The sequence below is a fragment of the Lentinula edodes genome, assembly GCF_021015755.1.
Source record: "Lentinula edodes strain Le(Bin) 0899 ss11 chromosome Unknown C8R40scaffold_5, whole genome shotgun sequence".
NCBI classification, from domain to species: Eukaryota; Fungi; Basidiomycota; class Agaricomycetes; order Agaricales; family Omphalotaceae; genus Lentinula; species Lentinula edodes.
Genome location: NW_025764311.1, coordinates 672,965 through 699,848, shown reverse-complemented (window position 1 = coordinate 699,848; position 26,884 = coordinate 672,965). Strand labels below are relative to the sequence as shown.

The 26,884-nt window shown below is 46.1% G+C and overlaps 11 protein-coding genes across 11 annotated transcripts; 6 read left to right on the top strand and 5 right to left on the bottom strand.

Annotated features, from left to right (window-relative positions):
- Window positions 1-46: 46 nt before the first annotated feature.
- On the bottom strand, window positions 47-2,806 carry C8R40DRAFT_1158914 (uncharacterized protein; the record flags this gene model as incomplete). The annotated part of the gene is made up of 8 exons (XM_046229795.1): window positions 47-463; window positions 518-676; window positions 725-856; window positions 909-1,039; window positions 1,088-1,222; window positions 1,288-1,492; window positions 1,539-2,399; window positions 2,465-2,806. 8 exons carry the CDS (start codon window positions 2,804-2,806, stop codon window positions 47-49), a joined length of 2,382 nt encoding a protein of 793 aa, XP_046090115.1.
- Window positions 2,807-2,925: 119 nt separating this feature from the next.
- C8R40DRAFT_1088461 (uncharacterized protein) lies at window positions 2,926-3,822 on the bottom strand. Its single transcript, XM_046227405.1, has 2 exons — window positions 3,197-3,822; window positions 2,926-3,132 (listed from the first exon to the last, which is right to left on the bottom strand). Exons 1-2 carry the CDS (start codon window positions 3,356-3,358, stop codon window positions 3,097-3,099), a joined length of 198 nt encoding a protein of 65 aa, XP_046090114.1. The 5' UTR covers window positions 3,359-3,822; the 3' UTR covers window positions 2,926-3,096.
- Window positions 3,823-4,589: 767 nt separating this feature from the next.
- Window positions 4,590-5,186, bottom strand: C8R40DRAFT_1036748 (serine protease inhibitor; the record flags this gene model as incomplete). Its single annotated transcript, XM_046223609.1, has 4 exons — window positions 4,590-4,676; window positions 4,734-4,788; window positions 4,842-4,999; window positions 5,055-5,186. 4 exons carry the CDS (start codon window positions 5,184-5,186, stop codon window positions 4,590-4,592), a joined length of 432 nt encoding a protein of 143 aa, XP_046090113.1.
- Window positions 5,187-6,561: 1,375 nt separating this feature from the next.
- Window positions 6,562-7,535, top strand: C8R40DRAFT_1214631 (serine protease inhibitor; the record flags this gene model as incomplete). The annotated part of the gene is made up of 4 exons (XM_046233221.1): window positions 6,562-6,687; window positions 6,746-6,915; window positions 6,975-7,032; window positions 7,089-7,535. The coding sequence occupies 4 exons, from the start codon at window positions 6,562-6,564 to the stop codon at window positions 7,176-7,178; spliced, it is 444 nt and encodes a 147-aa protein (XP_046090112.1). The 3' UTR covers window positions 7,179-7,535.
- Window positions 7,536-9,157: 1,622 nt separating this feature from the next.
- C8R40DRAFT_1066746 (serine protease inhibitor) lies at window positions 9,158-9,781 on the top strand (the record flags this gene model as incomplete). Its single annotated transcript, XM_046225813.1, has 4 exons — window positions 9,158-9,283; window positions 9,352-9,515; window positions 9,574-9,628; window positions 9,689-9,781. 4 exons carry the CDS (start codon window positions 9,158-9,160, stop codon window positions 9,779-9,781), a joined length of 438 nt encoding a protein of 145 aa, XP_046090111.1.
- Window positions 9,782-10,499: 718 nt separating this feature from the next.
- On the top strand, window positions 10,500-11,935 carry C8R40DRAFT_1036688 (FAD/NAD(P)-binding domain-containing protein; the record flags this gene model as incomplete). Its single annotated transcript, XM_046223601.1, has 6 exons — window positions 10,500-11,013; window positions 11,064-11,095; window positions 11,151-11,372; window positions 11,430-11,662; window positions 11,699-11,747; window positions 11,807-11,935. 6 exons carry the CDS (start codon window positions 10,500-10,502, stop codon window positions 11,933-11,935), a joined length of 1,179 nt encoding a protein of 392 aa, XP_046090110.1.
- Window positions 11,936-12,819: 884 nt separating this feature from the next.
- Window positions 12,820-16,374, bottom strand: C8R40DRAFT_1066744 (uncharacterized protein; the record flags this gene model as incomplete). The annotated part of the gene is made up of 10 exons (XM_046225812.1): window positions 12,820-13,299; window positions 13,353-13,440; window positions 13,500-13,672; window positions 13,728-13,844; window positions 13,902-14,039; window positions 14,093-14,339; window positions 14,390-15,447; window positions 15,501-15,654; window positions 15,702-15,872; window positions 16,106-16,374. 10 exons carry the CDS (start codon window positions 16,372-16,374, stop codon window positions 12,820-12,822), a joined length of 2,895 nt encoding a protein of 964 aa, XP_046090109.1.
- Window positions 16,375-19,917: 3,543 nt separating this feature from the next.
- C8R40DRAFT_695500 (uncharacterized protein) lies at window positions 19,918-21,493 on the top strand. The gene is made up of 6 exons (XM_046235897.1): window positions 19,918-20,207; window positions 20,267-20,298; window positions 20,411-20,944; window positions 21,000-21,215; window positions 21,268-21,361; window positions 21,432-21,493. Exons 1-5 carry the CDS (start codon window positions 20,195-20,197, stop codon window positions 21,358-21,360), a joined length of 888 nt encoding a protein of 295 aa, XP_046090108.1. The 5' UTR covers window positions 19,918-20,194; the 3' UTR covers window position 21,361; window positions 21,432-21,493.
- Window positions 21,494-21,555: 62 nt separating this feature from the next.
- Window positions 21,556-22,344, bottom strand: C8R40DRAFT_1037209 (uncharacterized protein; the record flags this gene model as incomplete). The annotated part of the gene is made up of 3 exons (XM_046223645.1): window positions 21,556-21,770; window positions 21,834-22,052; window positions 22,182-22,344. The coding sequence occupies 3 exons, from the start codon at window positions 22,342-22,344 to the stop codon at window positions 21,556-21,558; spliced, it is 597 nt and encodes a 198-aa protein (XP_046090107.1).
- A 195-nt stretch (window positions 22,345-22,539) lies between these two features.
- On the top strand, window positions 22,540-22,877 carry C8R40DRAFT_992031 (mitotic-spindle organizing gamma-tubulin ring associated-domain-containing protein; the record flags this gene model as incomplete). Its single annotated transcript, XM_046236734.1, has 3 exons — window positions 22,540-22,591; window positions 22,646-22,749; window positions 22,848-22,877. Coding segments are annotated over 3 exons (186 nt in total), but the record flags the coding sequence as incomplete, so codon positions are not given.
- A 650-nt stretch (window positions 22,878-23,527) lies between these two features.
- C8R40DRAFT_695160 (uncharacterized protein) lies at window positions 23,528-26,683 on the top strand. Its single transcript, XM_046235895.1, has 3 exons — window positions 23,528-24,373; window positions 24,430-26,534; window positions 26,588-26,683. Exons 1-2 carry the CDS (start codon window positions 23,719-23,721, stop codon window positions 26,517-26,519), a joined length of 2,745 nt encoding a protein of 914 aa, XP_046090105.1. The 5' UTR covers window positions 23,528-23,718; the 3' UTR covers window positions 26,520-26,534; window positions 26,588-26,683.
- The last annotated feature ends 201 nt before the right edge of the window (window positions 26,684-26,884 follow it).

The window sequence follows — 26,884 nt, the reverse complement described above, 5'->3', positions numbered from 1 at the left end:
CAAAACGCTCCGAGATTCCAGCTACTGTTATGACTTGATGAGGGTTTCACCAGAACAAACCCCCGAAAACACTTCCCCTTCCTTCACCCCTAGTACCACCCAGCAAACCTCCCACCGCACCTCCTATAGCGACACTGACAGGGCGCATAGGCGTCGAGTCGAAAACGTGCGGACACGGTTGAGGAAGCGGCGCAGGTATCAGCCGGGGCGCATCTAGTTCGCGTTCGTAGATTGAGGGTTTGCGTGGTGAGGGAGATCGATGGATGCGATTCTGAGAGGTAGGAGGTATATGTGACGCATGTGTGATTTTGTAAGAGGGTGTGATTAACGAGTAGGAAGAAGACGAGGAAGACGAGGAGAAGGATGGTATAGGCGATGCCAATGAAGATGAGGTAGATAGATGAATGGAAGACGCTGTTGATTTATCGAAAGATGAACGAGCAGTTTTGAGTCGGGTAAGAATCTGAGTCGTCAATAAGCAATCTGCCAAACCCACAAAAATTACATCTCGGCAAACCTGTTCATAGAGGGCGATCTCTCCATCTAAATGGTCCTTCGCCAGAGTCTCGAAATCCTCCACTTTTTGCGAATGATATGTCTCCATCTCCGCCATGGTGGTGTTAAGCACCGTTTCGCACCGTTCATAGCGGGAGGCCAAGTCATCGTTCGATTTCGTCTATGTAAGAGATAAGTGACGTAACAATGGACGAAGAGGCACACGAACATGATCCTCATGCCCTGCCTCTCTATATCTCTTTAGCGTCGACCGATGTGTACTCACAACACCTTCGTACATCGGTGCTGGGTGAGCGACACTCTTAAAAGATTCGTGTGTTGCGAGTTGGGTGCGGCGTGCCTGAAAGACGAAGAAAGATCAGATGTGGCAAGGAAAGAAAAAGATTACAAACATGATCATCATACAGATCTGCCACATTCTGTAGTGTCTCCGCCGTGCGTTGTATCGATTTACTAAGTGAAAGACATTCACGACATCCTTCGCGCCAACACCAGGCCCCATCTTCGTTTATCAGACCTTTTCCTTTATATTTGACATGCGTTTTTGTATTCAAAGAGTCCGGAGATGAACTTGAGTCGCTATCTTCGTCCTCATCTTCTTCTGCTATTCCGGATATATGAGGTGATTGAGATGTGGCTGCAAGGGGCTTGCAAGTTATTAAGGATATGAGTGAGTAAGATAGAAGGCGTTCGGCTTTAGACATTTCTGTATGAGCAGGGTTTTCAATCGGGATGAGTGGTAGGATTGAGTAGGCTGGGAGAGCAGCTCACCAAGTCTAGCTTCTCTCACACGCCCGAAGATACTCCTCAAACCCTGGACACCCTTTCCAACAGCGCGGGTGTGTGTGGCAAAACGCTCTCCGGCCTCCTCTGCATCCTCGAGGTCTAAGTTGAATGCGGGATGAAAGACTTGGGCGTAGAACGACGGTCCAGCGGGTGTTTTGGAGATATGATATGGCGCGAGACGTTTCCATTCCTACGAAGAATGAGTTGAGCATGACAAAAAGGCACAAGACTCTTACAGAGTCGCTTTCACAGCTAAGGAACCACGTCACGACTTCCGCATACCGAGCAACTGGATGCCTGACAACTTTTCTTATATATCGTTCTAGATCTCCTCTTCTCGCCTCAACAAAATCATCACTGAACCTTCCTGAGTATTGTTTCTCTGGTAATGGAGGTAGTGAGATGCCAGGAAGCCTCCGTGTCAACGCAGTATGAAGGATAACAAACTGGGAGAAACGTCGCTGAACGGTTATTCGCGTTGGTGATTGGGGTAACGGAGGTTCAGATAGTACATGTTCGGATTCGGACTCTGAGTCGCAGGGTGCTTCAAACATGGAAGTAACATTGTATATTGTGTAAGCTCCAGAGAGAATTGATGTCCGTTTAGAAGGAGAATGAACGAGTACTTTGAATAGTGGTACTTTGGATTTCCAAGCGTGTCCAGAGTCGATGAAATGGCGATCTGTTTCTTGGAGACGAGGAGCTTTTTGCAGATCAATATCTTCTTCGTCATCGTCTTGAGAAGCAATACTGCTCAACTTCTCATGGGTAGAAACGGTACTCGTCGTATCAGCAACTTTGCCATTTAAAACCCATTCTTCAGCTCCACTGGTAACAAAACTAGAGAATCTATTGAGGCTCTTGCCTCCGAGAAGGCTTTGTCGGAAACTGGGAAACATCCATTGATTCCATTCTCCGGTATTCTGAGGCACGATAGGTACTCCTGCTGAAGGTGCATTTTTATCATTGAGCATTGAATTTCTGGGAGTGATTGATCCCGAAGATGCTTCTCGTTTCCGTCTGAATTTGCTTTGAGAAGAAGTTTGAATGGGAGAGGTAACATCGGCTTCGAAAGCAGAGCTGAATTCCGAAGTAAACTACGATGGGGCAAGTCGAAATCTGTCAATAGCTCTACAGCATGAATCAGAAGTAGTCAACGCACAATAAAGTAAGATCTGGGCAATAATCCAATTTCGCCATCGACATCGCAAACCAAACTCCATCCATCCGCAAGCTCTTCTCTGACTACTTCCAGCTCATCTCCGGCATGAACACTCAATTCTCGGAACTCTGGCTTTCCTTCAAAATCGTACAAGGCTCTCGCTGGCCGACGATCGGGATGATCATTACCAGCATTCTCTAGGTTGAGTTCTTCGTCAGATAAATCGCCTGATAAGTGGTATTGCGTCCAAGCATTGGAAGCGTTGATCCCGGCGTCAAATTCGGAATGAGGGCGAATAACACTAGCTGCAGGAGACTTTGTTGGTCGTGGAAGCGTTGCCATAGATAATTGAATGTAAGGTGTAGAAAAAAATAGATAAAGTGTGTAGTGGCGAAAGTTGTGCGAAAAATAGGAGTCTTGTACAGGACATAACCACATGTAGTATCTTTCATTTATCTCATGGCCCACATAAAGTTCTAACTCCACCCCATCCTCATCATCCCTCTCGCCTCTTCTCATCAGGAATGACTGTCCAAAGTCATATCCCACTTTCAAAATAAACTCCTGCAGAGGAAGCCCAACTTTATTTTTAGTGAAAGTATTCCACATTATTCGAACCGTGTCTGCTTGTATTAGAGGATATATCCCTTCACTGCCACTTTTTGAGGGTTTGTTTGCATTGTTTGCATTTGAAACAAGTCCAAGGTCCATATTAATGTTAATTTTTTGTAGGGTAGGAATTCTGGCGAGGATAGCATAGATATCTTGTTCGCGCATACCATCACCCGTACGGTCTACATCAAACTCTAGCTGGTCAAGATGCGGAACCATGCCACGGAGCTGGCGAAGCTCATTCACAGAAAGACACGTCCGAGAATTACTTTCGACAAACATCTCTTCCGCTTGGTGCAGTCGGAGGGTATTAAGTGACTGTCCATGACGCGAGAGGATTGTTGTAAAGATTAGAGAGAGAGGCCAAGTGTTCTGGTCACGGTTCGGGTCAAATTCTTGATAACACGGAATGACAAGCGAAAGGGAAGTTAGTCCAGGACAAGAAGAGAGGAAAAGGTTCAGTGCGGCAGCGAGTACAGTTGGGATGTGACCCCAAGGATTAAGGTTAAATCGTAGATGCTTCAACGAGGAGAATAAATTTCCCCCATCATGCGATCCGGAAGCGCTAGCATAGAGGAAATCCGGACTGGGCGATACATCGAATAGGCTGGTGAGTTTGTGAGTATAAGCGAACTCAGAGAGATATCGCAAAGATCGTGCGTCTAGTACGACGTGCCGCCTTCAATGCAATAGTTCTCGATGCCCCATTGGGCGAGGTTGGGCGTCATTTAGTGACCGCTGGGCGCTAGAATTTGAAAATTTTCTAACCAATCGTTTGACATCGTGTTTTGGATTTCTCTTCGACCCGCGCCCACTTCAAACTCCTCTCGCGTTCGAAGAGGAATTGGTCTTACATGTGCTCCTTGAGGCTCAATTATCTGGAGAAGTATCTGATGGATGGATTAAGGAGACTCCGAGGTTCGTTCTGGCTAGTTCTGGGAAGGTCAAAAACCATGGCAGACCCTGGCTCGTAGGCCGCTTGACATGAGGAGTTACCGCTCTATCGATGATCCTACTCCAAAATGCAGTGAATAGACACTCCTCGACGAAGCCGTGAATGATATTCTTCAAAACCGGTCATAAATGCCACTGTTCATTCAGGCTCATTCGATGTTCAACCGTCTTTTAACCGTTTGAAAAATATCTTAGTGCAGAAAGCGGTGTTCTTTTAAAATCGCTGGTAGGAGGTAGCTATTTAATCTTGTTTCACGCATTTGTCCTTCAGTTGTCCATCGTTCGAGCCTTACTCTATGTTTAACCTAGGTCTTCGCGGACGTTAATGCACAGGGACTCCAGTTTAGTTTCTCTTAAATTTCCTGCGTCTGTCGTCGCATTCACAGAACAATTGAAAAAGAAGTGTTTTTTTCTCATTCTGGTAAGCTATCATCGTACAACATACATGGCACAAACGGTACGTGATTCAGACTACATATTTCTGTTAATAGACATTTGAAAACTTATTTTACAAGACTGAACCACTATTGGCTCGAAAGCATATTTGTCTTCGACACTTTTACTCGAGCTTGATGATTTGGAAGACCTGGTTGAGAGGGAACGTGGGTGGCTCGCTCGGACCAACAATCAAGGTCCTGTAAATGATCTTTCGGAAAGGTGTTTTCACTACGTGGAAAGATGTTGATTTATTGCCAAAACTTACCTGTTCGCCTGCTTTGTCCGGCGCAACCCAGCCTTTACCATCAGAACCCTTTATGCTAAGACACGGTCAGATTCTAGTATTCTTGTACAATAATAATCAGTTGCTCACATGTAGGCATTTCTTCCATGTCTGGGGACGGCCTCGATACTCCATTTCGTAGCCCCCTCTTGATGGATCAAAAGCGCAAAGACATGGTCCTCAATATGAGCTGTCGGGGCGCCTCTGTTATTAAGGATATACTCATCACCGGATTTCTCAATAATCCACTGCACCAATATAAATAGTCAGCGAACAGCATGGGTTCACTAGACGAAGGCGTACGGTAAGCTGAATTTTGTCAGTTGGCTCCAACAAAACAATCCGTTTGGGATTGAGGCTACGGTCCTCAGCCAAATTTCGACTGACGATGTTGTTACCGTTGTGGATGAGGTAGCGACCCGTTTCAAGAGACATGTTGCAGCTGCTTTACGATTTGGAGGCGGTGAAAGCAATATGCTATGTTCCCTTTTTATAAGTTTTGCTTTCAGCAAGGTGTGTTAATTCTTGCTATTACGATGTAAACGGAACTTGATTTAACTTGAGTTCATACTAGCCACCTCCACACGGAGAGTCAACTTTCCAGAACCCTGAGACATTGTCATTCTTTGCCTAATGGCACGTTCATACACTCTATATGGAACATTCGTGACAGTGCAGCCTGCCAGCCTATAAGGTATATGTGCCAAATGCCACCGAGGCCTTCCTTTGAGTACCGCTCACTGCAGAATATGTGCCACTTTCGCTCCTTCATTACTGAATGCATATACAGATGAGCTTACATTGATGGATATTGAGTTTAAACCCTCTCTTGGGAAACACACACACACCCTGAAACTTTTTAGCTGTCAACTGACTGACTGTAAGTAATACCAATTTCCAGAACCTTCATAGCGCCGTTCCTGTTATTACTATTGTATAATTGGCACATACAAAACTCACTTTGGAACAGGATGGACAGCCTCTGGAAATATAGTCTGCTATGTTCTAGCCTCAGGTCAGTCACCGTCAAAGTATCAACATCAAGATCTTTTGAGACATGCTTATTTTTCCAGAATTTAGGTCACTCTGAAGCCGATTTCCTTCCATTCGCCATCCCTTTGCGCAATAGTACCAGCAGATGTGCTAACCTTGAATTTGGTCAATGCAGTCTGCCAACCTCTGACACAACGGCGCACGTTTCTGGAAGACATATCATTAAGGCCAGAATACCATTTGCCGCTATACCTTCGACAAGGATTGCCTAATGGTACATACAAATGAGCAGCACATGAGCTCCCCTTGGACAACTCCATCGGAGCATGCCACTGCGTCTGGCAGATCTTGTTGTCGAAGACATCTTCGAAGTTCTCTGGTGGTTTGCTAGAATGCAAGCCCCTGTTCTCTCTTCGTCCTTTATGAGCCTATAGCTAATTTATAGACCTCTAAAACATGACAATAAATGGGGATTATGCCTGCCAGTTCCATGAATTATTCGCAATAATTGCCTTCAGGAGAAAATAGAAAAGAAGGTAGGGAATCATATATTCATGAACGGGGGTTCTGAATAGATGAATCTTTATATACTTCAAGCTCCCAGTGGGCAACTTCGTCTCAACTTACTCCCCCTCTAAATACTCACAAGTTTACTAAGAAAGCACGTTCTGCTTGCCTTACTGGCAAGCATGTCACCGGAGAGGACAGTCGGATATCGGAGCAAATAAGTGGTCTTCCGTGCAGGTGTACCATATTTAAGAAAGCCTGAGTTGGTGCTGCTGACCGTCAGCTTTTCATACTACAAAGAAAGAACAGCATGTCTCTCGAAACTGGTCGCTACATCATCAAAAACGGTGACAAAATTGTGGGTCGAGCTTTGGCGGAAGACCTAAGCCTCAATCCCAAGAGAATCATCCTTGCTTCCAGTGACAATGAGTCCACTGTGAGGCTTTGCAATAACCTATGTCTCGTTGATTCACTGACTCTTATCCCCTGTATAGTGGATCATTGAAAAGACTGACTCTGTCAAAGATCAATCCTACCTCTTCATTAGCTTTGGCTCCCCGACTACCCACATTGAGCACAACGTCTTTGCTCTTTTGGTAAATCAGGAAGCGGCCACAAAATGGGTCGTCATACCTGTCTCCCACCACGGCAAGGATGCTTTCTTGTTCGCGGCTGTCCTGATATTATCGGTTGCCATAAAAAACTGACGTCTCAACTTCATAGGATAACCACTGCTGATCGCAACGAGGGTTGGGTCGCTCCCAAGGAAATCGGCGAGCAGGTGAGCTTGGACAGTCCCATTTTATCACCATGCAAACCTACTCCGCTCCTTTGAAGATTCAATACAGGCCTTTGATTGTTGCGCCGAGCGAGCCACCTCAGTTCCCTACCAGCGAGGTCTTCCACATTACCAAAGTCAAAGACTAGCGCTAGCACGAGTACTTAGTTGAAATAGGAGTGTCGGAATAGTTCAAATGTAATAAATACTTGTTGAGAAAATGAAAAAGGAACTTTTTGGCTGCTTCGCCCTAGGCTCATACACTGATGTGCTCCGCCGTAGGATTGAGAGTGTACACAAACGCCGATAGTTATAAGTTAGGGACGACTCGGAGGTGTCGCCGATTAGGGCATGTCTAGTAGCTCTTTTCGCATGTTCAGTAAATTGAGTCATGAGAAAGGTGGAAAGGGAGCGGTAATTAGACACTGCAGGTGCTTGTAGAGTTCCATAGGACGGAAAAGCTGACGATAATGCGACTGTGGAGGAAGGACCCCGATGAGGGAGAATTAAAGGTGGTTGGGATCATGGCGAAAGTTCGAAGATTCGCACAGTATCCGTCAATCGTATGTGTTAGCGAAGCTCTGTACAGTTGGGCTACAGCCTATCATGTCCTCGAGGTCAGAACTGGTCAGAATATTCATGCAACGACTCGGTGCAATGAATCCCAGCACTAAATATGGTGGACATTGTTGCTTTTCTACATACAACACATGGAACTGAATGATGCCGGTAAGAATGTTCCCTTCTGTTCCTTTTTAATGTAAGATACCCAGCCTTTCTCTATTTTACTATGATGTACATGTCCCGGCAACTGTGTGATTGTTCCCATAGCTTGCAATCATTAGTTAACATCGACACGCTGGATGATTTGCGCTGCAAGTCTACTCGAGGAAATTGGATGGTCAACCAAGGTAGCATAAAAGCTTGGATGGGTGCAGGTTCAAACCCGTCGTGTTTGATGCACGTTCCGAAATTGGGGCAAAAGGTATTCAATAGTACGATTAGGAGTAGCATTTTTCAATGTCAACGTGTCTTCTACAGACTTTCAATGTCGTACGACGGCGGAGAACAAAATCACCACCCTCAAGAGTCGGAATCATCAATCAATGGCACCAAGCTGCCTGATGACCTGAAAGGGCCCCATGCCTTCCTATGCCTTCCTGTAGCAAGAATATTTGCAGGATGCATCCTTGTACAACACACGTAATAGTATATTCCTCCACAGCCCTTCAAATGCCACCTCAAAGTCGTCGAATGTCATAGTATTTTCCAAAAGAACTTCAACTCCTTAGCATTCTTTATGATCACCATTCAACGCACTTATGGAAAGCCAGCCTTTCCGATCCTCTCGCAAGAACTTTAATTTTCAAGGTCAAGGAGGATTAATGCCTCCCGTCGTGGAATCCTGGTCAGCGGTGAATAGACAGCCTAAGCAATCTGCCAATCTCTAGCAGGTTTCTTCATAGAAAAGACTACACAGAAGAACCGTTGAAGTTTCCTTATGAGTCCCGCGAGTTGCCTAATTTTAGTAAGCTCCCATTGTTTTGACGACGTTTCTTTGTCTGATCGCGTTTACAGATGAGCAGCACATGAGCTCATCGTGAATTATCAATGGTCAATTTCTCTAGTAAACTCATTCAACGAGAGTGCAACACGCCAAACTCTGCCAGCCCCTATCTCTGTCGCAATGTCTCGAATCTGAACCCTTGATTTTGACGTTTGTTTGCCTAATGGCACGCACACAAGTACAGATAAACTCCCCTCAAATGAAGAGTAGCGCTGCCATAAATCAAGAAAATGATTCTCCGGGTCCGGGGAAATAGGGTTCATGCCAGAATATGAAGGTTTTGTAAACAATTCCATACACAGACACTCGTCAGTTTGAACTTTTCCTACACTCAGAAGGGTAACATAGCTGCGGACAAAAACAGGATCAGAAAGTGCATTCATTATTCTGCTACTTCAGCATGGTGGTCCCTCACCAGACTAGATGCTCTGATATACATTCACAGAACATTCCGACAGCTAGTCGGTCAGAACAAGTTAAGGAATCCAATCTTAGTACTCCTTGTATACATATAAAAGGCCCAGGATGAACCCAGCTACTACCAGTGTCAACTCTCACAGCATGGCTCTTGAAACAGGTCTCTACACCATCAAAAACGGCGAAAAACTAGTGGGTCGAGCATTGGCTGAAGACCTTAGCCTTCTTCCCAAGAGGATTATTCTGACTGAAAGCGAGCGAACATCGATTGTAAGTCGTCTACTTCATTTATGGTCTCCTCACCGTCTATCCACTGACTATTCGCTTGCTTGGGACAGTGGGCGATTCAAAAATCTGACAAAGAGAATGAGTATCTTCTCATTAGCTTTGGTTCCCCGACTACCCATATCGAAAACCATGTTTTTGCGCTCCTGATCAATCAGGAACAGGCCACCAAATGGACCATTAAGGCCGTCCCTCAGCATGGTGAAAATGCCTACGTGTATGCAGTTAGGGCGTTTTCGGGTAGTGAAATGAGACTCACCTTTTTACTTCCCTAGCATAAGCGCATCTGAAGGCAAGGGCTGGGTTGCTCCCAAAGAGCTGAATGAACAGGTAAGTTTGGACACCTGTCTTTCTTAAATCACTGAGTGATTATACCTCGAATCCCTCCAGATTGAGTACAGGGTTTTGATTGTTGGACCGAGCCTTCCACCCCGCTACCCTCCCAACGAGGTTTTCCAAATCACTAAACTTGAAGCCGAGTAAATTGCAGGGACCAGTACTGAATTGGAGTACCTGTGTACCGTGTAATCCCCCTCATTGAGAATTGAAAATTTGTGCCTACTTTTCCATTGCTTAATCACGGTTTGAGGATGGAACAACAGACTGACAGAGACTGTCTATGTACTGTAACAGATTAATCGGCAGAACAACGCTAGACAACGCTAGTAACTTCTCCTTACCCTAGAGAGTCGAAAAAAGGCATCGAGTCGAGAGCAAAAAACAATTCAAGAACGAACCTGAACGAACTTGAACTTTTTAATGCTCGTTGAAGCTGAAACTGTCAAAAATACTTTTGAACCTTTATGAACAATACGATCTTGATGATTGTATGGGCGATAAAAAGTCAGAAAAAGTCTTTAAAAGTACCACGACGATGAGCGAAAAACGTAGAACTAATCATGAGGAAATACTTCAGTTTAAGAGTAGTCGCTGCTGTCAGACGAGGTTCGTCGTCCAGCAGCGCCCAGCCTGGTCCCCACTAGTAACCACTGGTCGGCATTCAACTGTTCAACGTTCATTCTGCCTTATTCTGCCGGTAGTAGTAAACGTCATCACGATTTGATTTGCTGACTGCTGCCTTTGGTAATCACAGGTAATCACACCGGTGTAATCACTGTTAGCCTATATCTTGGACCTGACTTCGACTGATATTTAAAGCATCCAGAAAATATGCATTTGTTAAGCTCTATTCTCCAAAACAATGTCTCTTCACAATCAACCCAACAAGGAAAAGTCGACCATCGTCATTGTTGGCGGCGGTGCCGGAGGCCTTTCACTGCTCAATAACCTCTCGACGACCATCGATCCAGATAAACAAAGGGTCATCCTTATCGACGCTCGCCCTACAATGATTCACTTGCCCTCCACATTGCGGCTCATAGTCTCCAACGCAGACGACCTTTTGAAAAGATCTATCCATCCTTACGGAGATCACACCTTTCGCAATAAGCTCACCGGAACCGGGATATTCATCCATGCTTCTGTGAAGGAAATTGATTTTGGGAAGCCTGGAGACGGTGGTATTTTGACTCTAGATAATGGCGAGACTGTAGCCTACGATGTTCTCGTACTTGCTACTGGATCGACTTGGCCTCGTCCCATCGCGTTTCCAACAGAAAACATGAAGGAAATTACGGAGCATATTCAAGCAATGCGGGCAGAGTTTGACACTGCACAAGATATTCTGCTAGTTGGGGGAGGGTCGGTCGGTATAGGTTCGTATTCACAATGTCGGTTTCATACTTTCGGGCTAATAATACGACAGAACTTTCCGGTGAACTGCGAGACATTTTCCCAGTTCGTTATATTATCTTCAACTGTATCATTAAAATGTCCTCATTTTTTTTCTCAGTTGAAGCCCATCACGATCATTCACCGTGAAAACCACCTCCTCAACGCGACCTATCCAGACAAATACCGAATCGCCGTTCAAAAACAACTCGAAGGTCGTGGTATAACCGTCCTCACTGGAGATGCTATTTCCGCCTCGGACGCGTCAAAAGTATCAGGAAGTCAAATTCCCAAAGACGGATTTATCACTGAACAGGGTAAAACACTCAAGGCCGATCTGGTGGTAAGTAATCTCGTCTCTGAATACTACTAAATACTGCTTAGTCTCTCGTTTTCACAGATCCCGACGTGGGGTACCCGCCCAAATACTTCTTACCTTCCCTCAGACCTCCTCTCCTCCACTGGCCACGTCAAGATTCTCCCAACATTCCAACTGCCTGCTCATCCCAATGTCTTCGCCTTTGGCGACATCATGGACTGGAAAGAGCAGAAAACTGCGGCAAATGCAAGCTTTTTCCAAGCTCCCAAAGTTGCCAAAAATATTCTCTTGTATCTTCGAGAAACCGAGGGGATGTCAGCGTCTATAAATCTTCTCTCTTTGAAGCAGAGCGCAAAGTACAATGGATCTTTCGTGATGATAATGGTTACCAATGGAAAGGTGGGTACTTCGATGTTCCAATACAACCTTCCCAAGCCTCGTACTGACTTTTTTTGCAGACCAGTGGAATGGGTTACTTCAACATTCTCTGGGGTATTATTGTCGGCGGATGGATCTCTTCGTTGATGAAGTCGAAGGACCTTATGGTTTCGCGTATATCAGGCATGACTGGGTATACGCCGGTGTAATCTTGAATTCAAACTCGGTGGATGGAACATACTCGGACTCAATTTTGGTCTGCCCTTCAATCGCCCACGGTAGTTTGCAGTTGGAACTACAACGCATATCCTATGATATCCTATCCTAAATGCGATTCATACTGGCACTTGTATTCGACGTTGATTATATGAGAGAGTTCGGCAACGATCAATGGCCTAACTGGAATGTTCGAAACTGTCAGTACGTTTCTCTCAATCAGATCCATTTGTTTGTCAATTCCCTCGGGAACCAACACTGTTCACGTCATCACCATTTTTGCGACCTTTCCTGTCATGCTCAAAAGAGAAAGTTAGCGCTGGTCGCTGAGCGCCAATCATGTGGCGCTCGTTTCTTCCCCCAGCTGAGAGCCACCTCGCTTCCGCCGCTAGCTCGCACGTACGCGCATGTTTGACCAATCCAATTTTCCACAGGACAGTCATACATCCTAATACAGTACATGTGGGGAAAGAAGGCGCAGATAGAGGAAAATGGAGCTATATAGAAAAAGCCGGTTTCGATAAGTTGTGTGCGGTTTCTTTCTGAGAGCAGTCATTTGGCGAAATAATGACGAGCTCGAGGAAAAGCAAGTGTGAGGAGCTGCGTTTGAGACGAAACTTGGGAGGTGTGCAACCTCATCTGGTCTCCCCCTTTATCTCACCGCACGCTGCACGCTGCACGCTCGACCGTACGCCACAACCTGAGTTTAGTATTGACGAGAAGGATCCAAAAAATATTAGAATGTGGTATTTTGTAGATGCAAAGGCAAGGAATCTTGACGAAAATTTTTTAATGTGTAAACAGATTTCCCGCTTGCACTTGCGAGGTATCATACAAAGTGTACACTGTATTCACTGTTTCAAGTTCATTGTCAAATCTATCGACGGAAGCCTCCCTCTCCCTTATGTAAAAACTCATAACAGGCCTTCCCTGGTTCAGCCCCCAATATCCCTTGAACCCCAACGAGATCCATCTCACACAGCTCCCTTACATTATTCACCTTGCTCATAACATGCTTGACATTTTTTACCGTGATTCCAGGAAAACTCCGCAACAGTTCCTCAGCAGCGGCGTTTACCCCTGCCCCAGCCTCTGGGTCCTCCTCGGCACCCGTCGCAACGGCTTTGACTGGATCAGGCTCTGCACGGTCTTTCTTGAGATCATTGAAGATATCGGCTGTGGCGTAGGGCGATGAAGACCAGATGATGCGAAGGCGGGGAAAGCTGAGGGTGAGTAAAGTGATCTTGGATTGGATTGTGGGTGAGGTATAGTTGTGTTCAGTTGGGTTTCCGGTAGTTTTCTTTTTGTGTGGATAGCGATTAGTTGTTTTTGCGTATGATTTGAGGTCAGAGATTATCTTCGTAACAATGTAATCTCAGTATAGAAACTGCGGTTTTGGGAAGTACGAACCTCAAAAGAGAAAGCCTTATCCTCGTCGAATTCAATCAAGAGGACGGGTATCTTGTAATGCACGGACATTAACTCGCACTGTGTATACCTTTATCCAAATTGATGAATTAGCATTTTCTTCACCAGACTGAAACTCCCGTAACTTACAATCGACCGCTATTAAAGCTCGAAACCAAATCCGATAAACTCTTCCTCTCTACGCATATCTCTGGAGTCAAGATATAATCTCCAACCGTCAAGGTCGCCGGTATGACCAATAGATGTGAGGCATGCAGCAAAGAAGGTAACGTTGAGCGGAACTCCCGCATGTCCACAATGACCTATACTAGGCTGAGAAAGAATGTTGAGCGGAGGCGAAAGTGCGCACAGACATACCTGAGAAGGCACTAAATTTAATGCCCTTCTCCCTCCTGCTACCCTCGAGCTTATGGTCTTGATAATCGCATCACTTTCCGCGGTACGTTGGTCTTCGATAATCGGTAGAAGCATTGACTACACAGGAAATAGTTTATAAAGTTTTTTTCGAGGGAAGAAATAGAACCAACATACACCTCGTTCTTTGATCAAACGTTCAAAGCTATCCTTCTCTCGGCGGATCCCCGCAAGGTACTTGTGTTCTTCACATGAATTTGCGTAGACCATGTGGTAGACTCTGACCGGGAGACCAGGATTCGAGCATTTATAAACCTGAACCGAGCGTTGATACTCTCTGGAGATGTATGTATAGACAATGTTCTTACCTCAACGCGTCGAACAAACTCCATGCAGGGTTCGAACATGACAATGAATCGAGGTTTAATTTCATCTAGCATTCGGTCGTCGGTGTCATCCGAGTAGGCCCGAACCAGTACTGTCTGTGGCGGAGAAAGTAGCCCATAATGCGCATCGAATTCGGCGGAAAATTCTACAGTGGACATGTTACCCATGAGATTGAGCTCAATTTCATCGTCGTTCAAAGATAATAGTTCCACATTGTCAGTAGTGAAACTGGTGGAGGCAGGTTAGATCAGGAAACCCGTAAGGCATGAACAACACACAAGTCATCTGATATAGTCTGACCTAATCCAGGCTCTGAAGTGCTTGCACCTGGCGCAGGCGTATCTCGAGGTACAGTAGACCCTCTACCACTGTTATTCACAGGAGCCCCTCCACGAACTCTCCTCCTAGACGCCGCTTGAGCGGCCCTTTCCCGATCCTTCTTCCTCATCGCCTCACTCAGACCTTCGTTTCCATTTCCACTCGTGCTTCCACCGCGCACCATTTCTTGAGCAATATTGCTCCCACCTTTCTTCCCACTACTATTAGCACTCTGCGTAACCTCCTGCATCATCTTCCGCCTCTTTTCCCACCAAATCCAACTCCGAAGCTTCTTCAACATCATGCGCCGGCCCCATTCTCCTTTGGGCCGGGTGTTGTCCATTGAGGACAAAAAGTCATTCAGGAGAGTGCATGTCGCTGTGGAAGAGCACATTATGAGGGTGACGTTCGTCCCTGGAGGGTCTTTGACTGGCCGCGAGGAGACGGTGCTTTCCATACGTACGATTTCCACCTCAATCTCTTCTATGATTTCTGCTAATAAACTCCATTTGGGCAGTTCCTCCAAAACAGGGTGAATTTCTTTCGGAAGCCATCCAGGGCGCTTTCCTGTAGCCTTGCCCTTGCCCTTGTTTGTGGACTGACGAGCTTCCGAGGGACGACCTTCGAGTTCGAAGACAGCATCCCAAGCTTCATCGTCATCATCTAAATCGATAACTTCTCCTTGCTCTGGTTGAACATCCACGAAACAACGCCTTTTGGCGGCTTGGAAAACAATATTCGCAGCGTCTGTCAACATCCATTGGCTTTTACCTGAACCTGAGCCTGATTCTGAGTTAGTTGATGTAGCGGATTCGACGAGGGACTGGCAAAAGGAATGGAACTGGAGAGGATCGTAGACTAGCAGATATCCGACAAGTCTACGAAGGACTCCCAGATCGCGTACAAGAGCCTTCGTGCTAGGACCAACTTTGTGCCAGATAGGATCGAGTTGTTTGCGTACGATGTGGTCAAAGGAGGAGAAGTATGCCGCTGGGAGGTTGAGACTATCCAAATCCAACTAGGAAGGAGTTCAGCTACGGAGAGTATAACTAGGAGACGGGTTATGTGTACCTCCACCTTAGATCGTCGAAGTTCAGCTAGAGTTAAATTCATACACTGGACAATAGCAGCGTGAATGTCGTTCATATTGTCAGTGAGGTTCTGTGCGAATTCGATGACATCTGCACGTTTCCGCTCCAGAGTATCCTTCACTTCTTGGTGAAACCTTGGCTAACTTATTGACTAATGGTATTCAAGCAACGTAATACATACCTTGGATATATCCAGACGCGTCTCAGTTGCAATTCCTTCAAAATATTCTTCAGTGGAGACAGCCCGCTTGTTATGTGTTCTGGTTGGTCAGTAAATGCCTTCAAGAACCCCTTCACGTTCTTTTCTCGGTAGAGACGCGTGATGAATGATACGAGATGTAGTGGTGATACTCTAATTCAGAAGTTCAGCTACAAATTGTAGGACTGGTCGAGAATTTGTTAGTACCTCTCAGCGTGCATGACTATGATACCAGTTATTAAATCGATAGGAATTGTGCTCTGAAGTAGGTCCACGACTAGGATACGCAGTGTTACAGCGATCAGTCCACCCCCTTTGTACAGTTCCTGCCTCCATTAACTTAAGGCTTAACACGACAATAGGATTAAGGATAGTGAAATGCTCACCGATCACGGCTCGTCCCGGTCTCATACCCAACAACTCTCAAGCCTGGTTTACGACAGCCCATTATACCAAGCTCCTCTCCAATCTCCGTCTCCTCCTCTTGTGTAGCATTGACAAGTAAAACAAGATTATGCGGAGAGTCGTATATCTTGAGTAAGGTACATATTATTCGTCTTAATCCTAAACCTCGTGAGAGAATGAGCAAATCTGATGTATCGGGGTCGTAGATTTCATTCAAGATCGAAGTGTGGAATGGGAGAAGAGTGGACATGGCATTGGCATGTTCGATGCTCGAAGATGGGTGGAAGCGCTTCAGCGCTTATTTCAAATTCAATTGTACCAACAACCGACATCTGCAAAACCTGGATATTCGGCTAAGGGCTGAGAGCAGATCCCAGCAGATCCCAGTGCTGAAAGCACTGAAAGCAACATGCTCTGGGTGCTTTCACTGCTGGGAAGTGCTCTCGACCGCTTTCGGACCCTTAGCCGAAAATACAGGTTTTGCAGATGGACATAGCCACGTAATTCTATCCTACCCTCTCTACACCTCATACGCCCAGTAAATCAAGTTAGTAGCCTTTGCCAAAGGGGGTGGTTTGGCTAAGGCTGTTGTCATAGAGTACCACTATCTACCTATAGCGGAATAAAAGCTGGATATTTCATATAAACTCAGTAGTACTCTAACTTACATACACACTATATATATGCCATTGTATTCAATTCCCGACCTTGAGAAATTTACCCGACGTACACTTCCCGACGCCCGTACCCTGTGTACTTTCTGAGGCATAATAACACTTGCTACTTAAGGTACTACTTCTTTATCGTGGGCTTTACGTATATAAGTCATTGTTCCTACTAGGTAGTATTTGTAGGAGGGAGGACCAGCATTGGAGCTCGACGACGGTGTTCAGAAATGCGGACCGTGAGCGCTTATTTGCTGCCTCGTTGTTGTTGACAGCGAGCTCAAGGCAGAGCAATAGTGCAGACTGCCCTCGGACCTTGCGGGAACAGCTGGTAGTATATCTGAGCACCTCTTTGTTATCTGACTGTATTTAAATCATAGTAGAACGTTAGTCCACAAGCTGATCTTTGGTTAAGAGCTTGATTATATGTGAGTTCATTGTACTAAATGTTGAGCTCGAGCATACAAAAATAATCTGTGAGTCCCTAAATTCTGGTACAATGCTCTGCACGCATACACATCCAGCATACTACAAAATGAGATATATTGCAGTTATATAGGCTACAGTACAATCTTTAGTACCTTTACGGATGTGAACACAATGCAGTCATTGATTTTAAGTACTCGGACATGCCTTCTTACTACTCACATAGTTGCAATATATCTCATTTTGTAGTATGCTGGACGTGTATGCGTGCAGAGCACTGTACCAGAATTTAGGGACTCACAGATTATTTTTGTATGCTCGAGCTCAACATTTAGTACAATGAACTCACATATAATCAAGCTCTTAACCAAAGATCAGCTTGTGGACTAACGTTCTACTATGATTTAAATACAGTCAGATAACAAAGAGGTGCTCAGATATACTACCAGCTGTTCCCGCAAGGTCCGAGGGCAGTCTGCACTATTGCTCTGCCTTGAGCTCGCTGTCAACAACAACGAGGCAGCAAATAAGCGCTCACGGTCCGCATTTCTGAACACCGTCGTCGAGCTCCAATGCTGGTCCTCCCTCCTACAAATACTACCTAGTAGGAACAATGACTTATATACGTAAAGCCCACGATAAAGAAGTAGTACCTTAAGTAGCAAGTGTTATTATGCCTCAGAAAGTACACAGGGTACGGGCGTCGGGAAGTGTACGTCGGGTAAATTTCTCAAGGTCGGGAATTGAATACAATGGCATATATAGTGTGTAGATAGATAGATAGATAAATACGCGGCTCCGTCCGAAGACGGGGTCCCACAAGGGAACAGCCGGGCCCACTGCCTCCACTACAGCGAATGCTCATGCCACATGGTCATGGTAGACTGCAGCAAGTACAGTGGGGAAGTTACATGACTGCAGGTACACTAACATAGCTACTTGAATGTAATGTAGAAGTTAGATACTGAAGGTGTTGTGAAATGCAGATGTAACCAAAGGGTCAGTTCATTTGAGGCCTGAGGTCCAAAAGCCCCATAGACGAAGCAAATTCCCCTATGGTCCAGTCTGTCCAAAGACGGTTTTTGATGGCCACCTCAGGATGATAACTGTGATGAACTGCAAAGATATAAATGTTCAATATAACTCCGGAAAACTGTGTAAATGAGTAAATGAAGTGGCGGTGGGGAGACAGCTGGCCGGCAGCTTTGGCTTTGGTAATATGAAGTCACAGGGTGGAATGGAGTGGAGTGGTGGAGTAAGTCAGACATGACCCCTCTCGAGCTTGAGTGCTATAGTGAGCAGCACTGAGCAGTTGTGCCATTGCAAAAGGTTACAGGTATTGGTGGTCATGGGAAGAAAAGAGTAGATGATAGTAGGCCGGTGTGTGTGGCTGAAGATTGATGGGGTGATAGGCAAGACCGTGGGTGATGGTCACAGAAGGTGAAAAAATGGCGACGAGCAAGGGCAAACATCCACCAGCGGCAAGCAAATAAGTATGTCCAACATTGATGAATGATAGCCTAGTTGCAATGATGTTAGCAAGATAACTGGTGGGGAGAACGCACCGTTTCCTTCCATTTTCTTTTTAGCGCCTGTGAGAAGATGGTGGTCGGAAGGTTGTATGTAAGTTAGAGTACTACTGAGTTTATATGAAATATCCAGCTTTTATTCCGCTATAGGTAGATAGTGGTACTCTATGACAACAGCCTTAGCCAAACCACCCCCTTTGGCAAAGGCTACTACCTTGATTTACTGGGCGTATGAGGTGCCTCTCTAATCTCTCTATCTATCAAATTCCTTGTGCAAAACCCACAGTCTGAATCTATCGTGTCACGGAATACATGAACCCTTCATGAAACCAACTCTTTCTTGGTTTTTGAGCTTCATTGATCATCTGTGATGTCTATGTATGTGACCTCTACGCTTCCATATTGTGCCCTATTGTGCCAGTGATGTGAGTCAACAGGATTCGACGTGGTGTCCTTAATTAAGTTGCGTAAAACATCCTGGTTATAATTCAGACTGTTTCCGAGTGTGCCATTGCTTCAATTCTTCTCAATTCCTCTCATCTGTTCGTGCTAGGAGTGCTCGCCCCATGCCGCGTAGAGACTCTCCGTATTGCACGCAACCCGAAATCGAAAATCTTCAAAATGCCAGGAACCACTCTCGCTCAGAAGTTCAATCCCTGCTCGTATCTCAAGCGCAACTTCACTCCCAGGCTGCAGAGATTGAACAGCAGAATGACAGACTGAGAATTCAGATAGCTTACGTGCAGACGCACATTCATACTTTGGAAAACATCCTTGTAACACAAAACTCAGCTAATGCAACACAACACCACAATCTACCTTTTAATTATGATAATAACACCCGAACAATCCCGGTAAGTCTTCTCATCTCATGTTTCTCTGCTAGACAATGATCACTGCAAAGCACAAAGTTGATCTGAGCGACAATGAGCTCGAGCACAACACCAACAAAAATCGCTTACAACCTTTAGAAGATCATTCTCTGGAGACTGCAAACTCTAGTATGCACTCTATTGCCCAAAACAAGAATAAATCGCCTTCAAAGTTCAAGCCAAGTATTGCCAAAAAGCAGACCATTCCAGTATGTGTCTTGTAAACACATTGCATTTTCCCTTTCAGTCATTGATTGCCATATAAAGAGAAAAAGACCCATCATCTTGAGTGACTCGGATGACTCGGATGATGAAGACGGTCCTCTCAAAAATGTCTATAATCAGCCTTCGCACTCTGAACCAGATCTGATTGTTAGTCCCATTTTTTGATCTGCTGCTAACATTCGCTCTGATCGTTTATCTTGGTTAAGCATGGTAGCCATGTCCCCCGACGCACCACGTTCCATCCCAACTTTGATGTCAAGAGAACTTCACAACAACTGTCTTTCCGCGACACTGGAAACAAAGTACCAATTGAACTAAACAATGTCGCTGACCGCTCAACGAAACGGGCTAAGATGAAGCAATCAGGTACAGAAACTAACTCCAGTATCGTTTTGCTCATAGATGGATGATTGAGATCATCTCAGAATCCCGAATGCCTGACAAAGCCTTGACAACTGTGAGTAGACTTGGAAATACGACAAGAATGGTTCCTCTTCAAAACAGCAAAGCTTGTCTTATTCCACATTCTATGTTCTGTCAGCAAAACAGCTGACTCGTATGCTCGGCAGACAATCCAGCCAAGAGCGGAGCCTGCGGATTTGATTTTACTTGATCCTAAGACAGTTGCTTCTATCCTACGTCGCGCAATCTCTACACCAGAAACGCAAGATTGCAAACCCGAGCTGATTACTACGCGGCAAGAATTGAGCTCCACGTTCGGTGGTACAATCACACAATTTGTCACGGGCTATCCGGTTGCCTATTCTTCCATGCTCAGGAAGGTCAAGAAGATACCAAATGCCACTCAACACAAGCAACGGTACTTCATTTTCCCAAATAAAACACCAGAATTCAATGCCCATTTTCCTTCTCGTCCTGGTGCCCATGGACTTATGTTCGGCATGAGACCGAGGATGGAACATCTCTTGGAGGACAAGAATGCATCAATATTCGAACTTTTTGTGCCAGTGAACAGAGCTCAGTGCGGCGTCAACATGTTTACAGTTCCCACAAGTAAAGTCCCTGTTGAGTATTATGGGACCTATAAACTTGTTAAGCAGGGGTCAATGCCAGCCCAGGACTTCGCTCGACAACCTCAATCTGTATATATTCCAAGATTCTAGTTTGACAGCTCCCGATGTTGACAATCGATAACAGGTACAAGAAGCAATTGCTTCAGAAATCATTGAAATCGGTCCAGGAGGTCCCGCTTGCTATCTGTTCATGAGAGCAAGATCTGCATGTAGAAAGCAAGGTAGACCAATTGACCTGGAATGGTCAGTAGATGGTCAGGAAGCACGACGAAATTTAAACACAATTGGGTCAGATGCCAGGAAGAAAGATATTATCAGAGACCTTTCCCATGGTACTGAAGTAAGTAAAACAAACTCTACAGTCTTTCTCAAAGGATTAAACTCGCTTGCAGAAGCTTCCTATGTTTAGTCTTGAATGCATTAAATATGACAAAGAGCTCGCGAGCAGCATAATTTATCACCTCTCTCATAAAGATGAACCTTGAAGTGAGTGTTAATCCTGTATATCATACATCCAGGTCATGTAGAGCTTGCTAACGAGAACATCGGGATTCAGCGCACAAAGGGATTGCGATAAAAGGACATCAAAAAGGGCAACTTTTAGCTAGCGTGCGTCGTGGTTATAGACCGGTATACCATCATTCAAGTGTAAGGCCGTAATATACAAACAAAGATACCAACTATGTATCCAACTCCATATCCCCTGAATTAGGAAGGCTCTGAGCCAAAGGGTCCTTCGTTATCGAATAATGTTTACCAGGTCGCGAAATGACGAATGTGTTCGGACTGGCGCTGCATATGCGTATAAACCGTAGTAGGTCGATAAACGGGACCTCTTTCTGATCCCACGTTCGGAATAATGTGACATTTTCTGGATGCGTTAGGTCGATTACCTCTAGATAGAGCAGGATGATAAGAAACCAGAAAGTGTAAGATGGGAGGAGAACAGAGCACTAACCAAACCCCGTTCGATATTGCTCCGATTCCCTCAATATCAATTCCTCTAATTTGCTCTCCTTCACACTCTTCGGTCTACCTTTCCGCCGTGCAGCACGTTCAGTCTCCAATTCTTCATCGTATCGCTTGAGCCATACATCCGCTATGAGGCTATGTAATTCTTCCAATGTCAAAGTACCTTCTGCGGGCATTGAGTGATAGAAAAATCCGTAGAAGTCGGCTAGGTAGAAAAGAAAAGGAGAGGGAAGAATAACGAAGATGGAAAGCAGGGGATGATTTGAATCAAAGGATATGGATATATGAACATCATGAGCACGACTGGCAAGATCATTGGAGCACCTTCACTAACCGAGTATGTCATGTTTTTTATTCCGACTAGATACTAGCGAAACCAACTTGTCTTTCCGCAAAGCTTTTCGCGAAAGCTGATCAGCTTTTCTTGATTGGGGATGAAAAATCTTTTCTTTTTTCGATGACTTGGTGGATGCTTTGCCAGTTTTGGACGGAGCCATGACGGTCTGGCTCAGAGATGTAAGATGGACTGAGGTACTGGGGATGGCGCTGTGGTGTTACTTCGAACAAAAAAAATTGATGAGCAATAAGAGTTTACACGTGGCCAATTCGTCACTCAGGTTCCAGCGACCACCGCTGATCTGCGGCTACTCCTCAACATCGGGCAGAGACCGCTCAGAGATATCTTCCTTGAAATGTCCTCACAAGAATCCGACCGTATTGCCTCTGCTCAGCAGACCTTGGATAGTAAGTCCTTTGTGTCGCGCCCGGTTCAGATTCTCTCATCTTATATTTGACCAGTCTTATTTGAGATGTCCCAGCTGTTGAATACACAACTCGACAAAGAGACTTTGACAACGTGTGTGAGAATGATCGAGAGTGGTGTAAATCCTGAGGCTCTTGCGGTGAGTACCATAACTGCCCCAACACCAGGATAAACCCTCATCTTCGCTTGGCGTGCATTATTATGGTTCTCAACTATTCCATTTTCTGGAATTGGTAGGCTGTCATACAGGAACTCAAACGAGAAAATGCCGCATTAGCTGGTCGTGCATCGGCCGTATCTATGCGGTAAAATTCATTCGATGTTTTACGACAGTGATTTTCGGTGCCGCGATACGGCCGCGGCGTATTCCTGAGATTTTGGTTTTCCACCTCACTTGCGGGTCAGAATATCTGATTCTCCCAATTCGAGAATGCTCTCAAATCTTACACCTGAGATTCTGAGTTGGTTTCGTTCGGCCCATGTCCTGCCCGTTCATCGATAGTGCCAGTTTTCGCTACAAAACATTAAAGTTAGAGTTTGTCAGATACTGTATGTTCATGATATGTTACGCATTGGGCGTGGCGTCTATAATCGTAAGTGTCGTTTCGTACGTGCGCTCACTATTCAGTTAATGTCTGTTTCAGCTGTGCCATAACCTGATTTCCTCTCATTTCATAGTTTTGTGGATGTTTCTTGCCTTAAATTCTGATTGGAGCGTTCACTAACTTGCCAGTCAAGTTTTGAATCTATGAGTGTATGACAGTGCTATCAGTGCCTATTACAATTATAGAACGGGATGTATTAGAAAAATTTCTTCACTTGTGTGAACCGCTAGCCTGACTTTTTGTTGAACTTGAAAGTAAATTTGGGCGCGGTGAACAGCCGGAAGCCGATCGTAGTAATTTGAGATTGACGGGCGGACCTGGCCTTGACTTCCTTACCAGAACCTTCATCTTTCATCATCGTCAGCCACGACGACAAGAAACGACCTGTTCAACGACGTTTGGCCTTCTGCCTTTGTTTCAATCTGGATATCATCACCTGTGATACACAGTAGAGCAGTTGCCCTTCCAACAGTCTTTCTCTCAGACTGGACACGACCTCGACAATGCAGCCTTCAACATATGACATTCAGCGTGAGGTCGAAGCCCTCAGAGACATACGACGACGATCTACAACGCCAGGAGCGCTCACCATTGACCCTGACCTGCCTAATCAAACCTCGCCAGCGTCGTCGACATACTCTTGGTCAGGAGGATCAACAGCGGACGATTCATCCAGCAGCTCCAATGAAGATGGATCTAGCAGTAGCACTGGTCATACAACAGTAGAGACTGATAATCCTACAGATGATCCTTTCCATCTCTTCTGGGTCCCTGCCAGTGTTCATCCCGAAATCGCTCCGGCTGAATTTCGCGAATTCCTCAGAGAACATTCTCGCTCACCACCTCCTGTAGATGGCGCTCCAGTCAGCAGATCAGGCTCCCTTTCTTCGCTCTCCGCAGGAGGACTTGGGAGGAAGAAATCCATGCTCAGTCGCCAATATAGACCTTCGGAAAATGACGGTGTCGAAGAACAAGACGAACGAATAGTTCCCCTCAGTCGCACTCGGAGCACTCGCTATGTTAATCAAGGCCCTCAACTCACCATAAGCGACCTTCAGAAGCTGGAGCAACTGGCAGAAGAAGCTTCTGAGAGCGATGATCCCTCAAAGTTGAGAAATATCTTGCGAAGAAGTCTTAGTCTAAATATCTCTCCGACTGGTGAGCACTTGTATTTCTTTTGGCTTTTGTACTCAATTCTGAACTCTTCGTTGAAGCCATAGAGCAGATGAAGAACATGCCAGATATGGGCGACGAGGCTGACGCCCCCATTATCATACCTCCTCGTGGTCAGATCTTGAGGCGAACCAATCGCACGAAAATTCGGAAGCCTGCTCTACCTGGTGATGGTGGAGGCCATCGCTTTGGAGCCTCCAGACGTGGTGGACGCTCTGCCGCCGCTGCCGCTGCCGCCATTACCACCACTACAACTTCAGAGCGCACATCCAGTGACTATTCATCTAGCGACCACGAGCCAGAGGTTAGACCCAGATTACTTAGCAACGAGTTTCCACCCGTGAGGCCAGAGTCTTTCAGTGAGGAGACTTCAATCTATGATGCATATGTGAATGAAGAGGAAGAGGTGTATCCTTCTACTGTCGTAGTAACTACATCCCCGCCTCCTCAAGAAGCGCCACGAGTGTCATTGCAGCAGACACCCGCAGCTAATCCCCCGCCAGAGCCAGAGCCAATCTCAGTTCAACCTCTACCTGATGTTGACGTCGAAGCAGTCCTGGTTCAGCCGGCACCTGACGCTGTGCTTCACCAGCCCCAGCCACAAAGGCTTCTATCTCCTCAGGTCATTTCTGAACCATCACCACCTCCAGGTACTCCCTCTCCTCCTTCTTCGCCTATCACCGAACCACCTGCGGCACCTCTTTCCTTCCTCTCCAGTCCCCCGCCGCCACATCAACATCATCGCAAGGAAAAGGACAAGAAAGGCCTTTTTGGGAAGTGGGGTTCAGACAAGGGCGGGAAAAAAGCAAAAGATCATGCCAGAAGCGAATCCGCAGAAAAAGAGAAAGAGAAGGATTCGGGATTCTTCGGGTCGCTGTTTGGTGGAAAGAAGAGTAAAGATTCAGAGAGTTTTGCATCAACATCCTCCGCGCATGGTCATACCGCTGGACGAGAGGCTGCGCAGGCACTACTTGGAGCTAGCAAAAGTTCAAAGAGCTACCAACCACCTCCTTCGCCAGGTGCTCAGGCTATCAACAACTATTCGCGCTATCCCATACATGTCGAGCGTGCCATTTACCGGCTCAGTCATATCAAATTGGCTAATCCGCGCCGACCGCTCTATGAGCAAGTGCTGATTAGTAATTTGATGTTCTGGTATTTGGGCGTTATCAACAAGGCTCAGAACCCAACGGCTAATGGGCAGACTGGTGTCGGCCAGACAGCAGCAGGAGGGGCCCCGAATCCGACTGACAAAGAACAGCAAGAAAAGGAACAGAGGGAAGCGGAACAGAAGGAGAAGGAACGGCTGGAACAGGAACGGCAGGAACGAGAACAACGGGAGCAACGGGAACGGGAAATGGAGATGAAGAAGCAGAAGGAAGCTTTGCCGAAACGAGGACCTCTAACGAAACCAGCCCCGATGGGTACAGGAGGTGGTAGAAGGGCCGAGATACCTATCCGAGGCCCTCAGTACGAGATGCAACACCGAGAGATGGAGCAAGCTTATGGTGGATACGCTGGATATAATAGTGGGCCAACATCACAGCAGGGCATGCCTCAAGGACGAAGGTCCCCTGGCCAAGGTCAACGCGCTTCGCCATCTCCACAAAGTGCTCCGCGCCTTGTACAACCGGCAGATTCGCAGACTCCCGATAATTTCTACTACTCACCAGATGCGGCCCAGAGTCAGCCTCAGCAATCGGTGTATGCCCAACAACATCAGCAACAACGGTTACCTCCTGGTGCAATGCCACCAGTGGAGAAATCCAATTGGGCTACTCCTGGTGGCCCGAGGCAGTCCAACTCATCGCCGCCACCAATACTCGGATCAAACCCCCAACGACGCTCGCAGTCGCCTCCGAACGCCTTCAGCCAGCAGGGAGCATATGGTAATAATATGTCGACTGGTGGGGGTCGAACGCCTGGACGATCATTATCAGCCACTGCAGTTCCTTCTCCTTCGCCCCCCAATGCGAACGGAAGGATACGCAAAGGAGTTAGCGCTCATGCAGTTCCTTCAAAAGCCAGACCACGTACGCCTGAAAGCCCCTTACTTGCGTACCCAACAAATGGCGTGGCGGAAGAAGAGGATGTACCTCTGGCTGTCTGGCAACAGCAGCGAAAGCGATGAAAGTTTCTGTTGTACGTATGTTTTTCCTTTCTCCTTTACGCTCCCCGATTGCTGAGTGACCATATCAGATCCTCCGTCTCCTTCACTTTGTATCTCTCTGTCCTTCTGCTTCTCCGCATCTAGATTACAATATGAGTGGAATTTTTCGTCGTCGTCGACATCATCATCATTAACAGCCATAGTTTTTATGTTATCTGCGTTCTCACCCTCCGTGCACGTCACTTACCATCCGTTTCGTTCGTTCCCATAGCTGCCTGATGACCTTTCCTGCAACCGTTCCAATGCTTACTTCTCCTACCGCAATTCTACTTACGAACTCTTTCTCACCTTCCCCAACATGCCAGTTAATCAAAGGAGTCGGACTG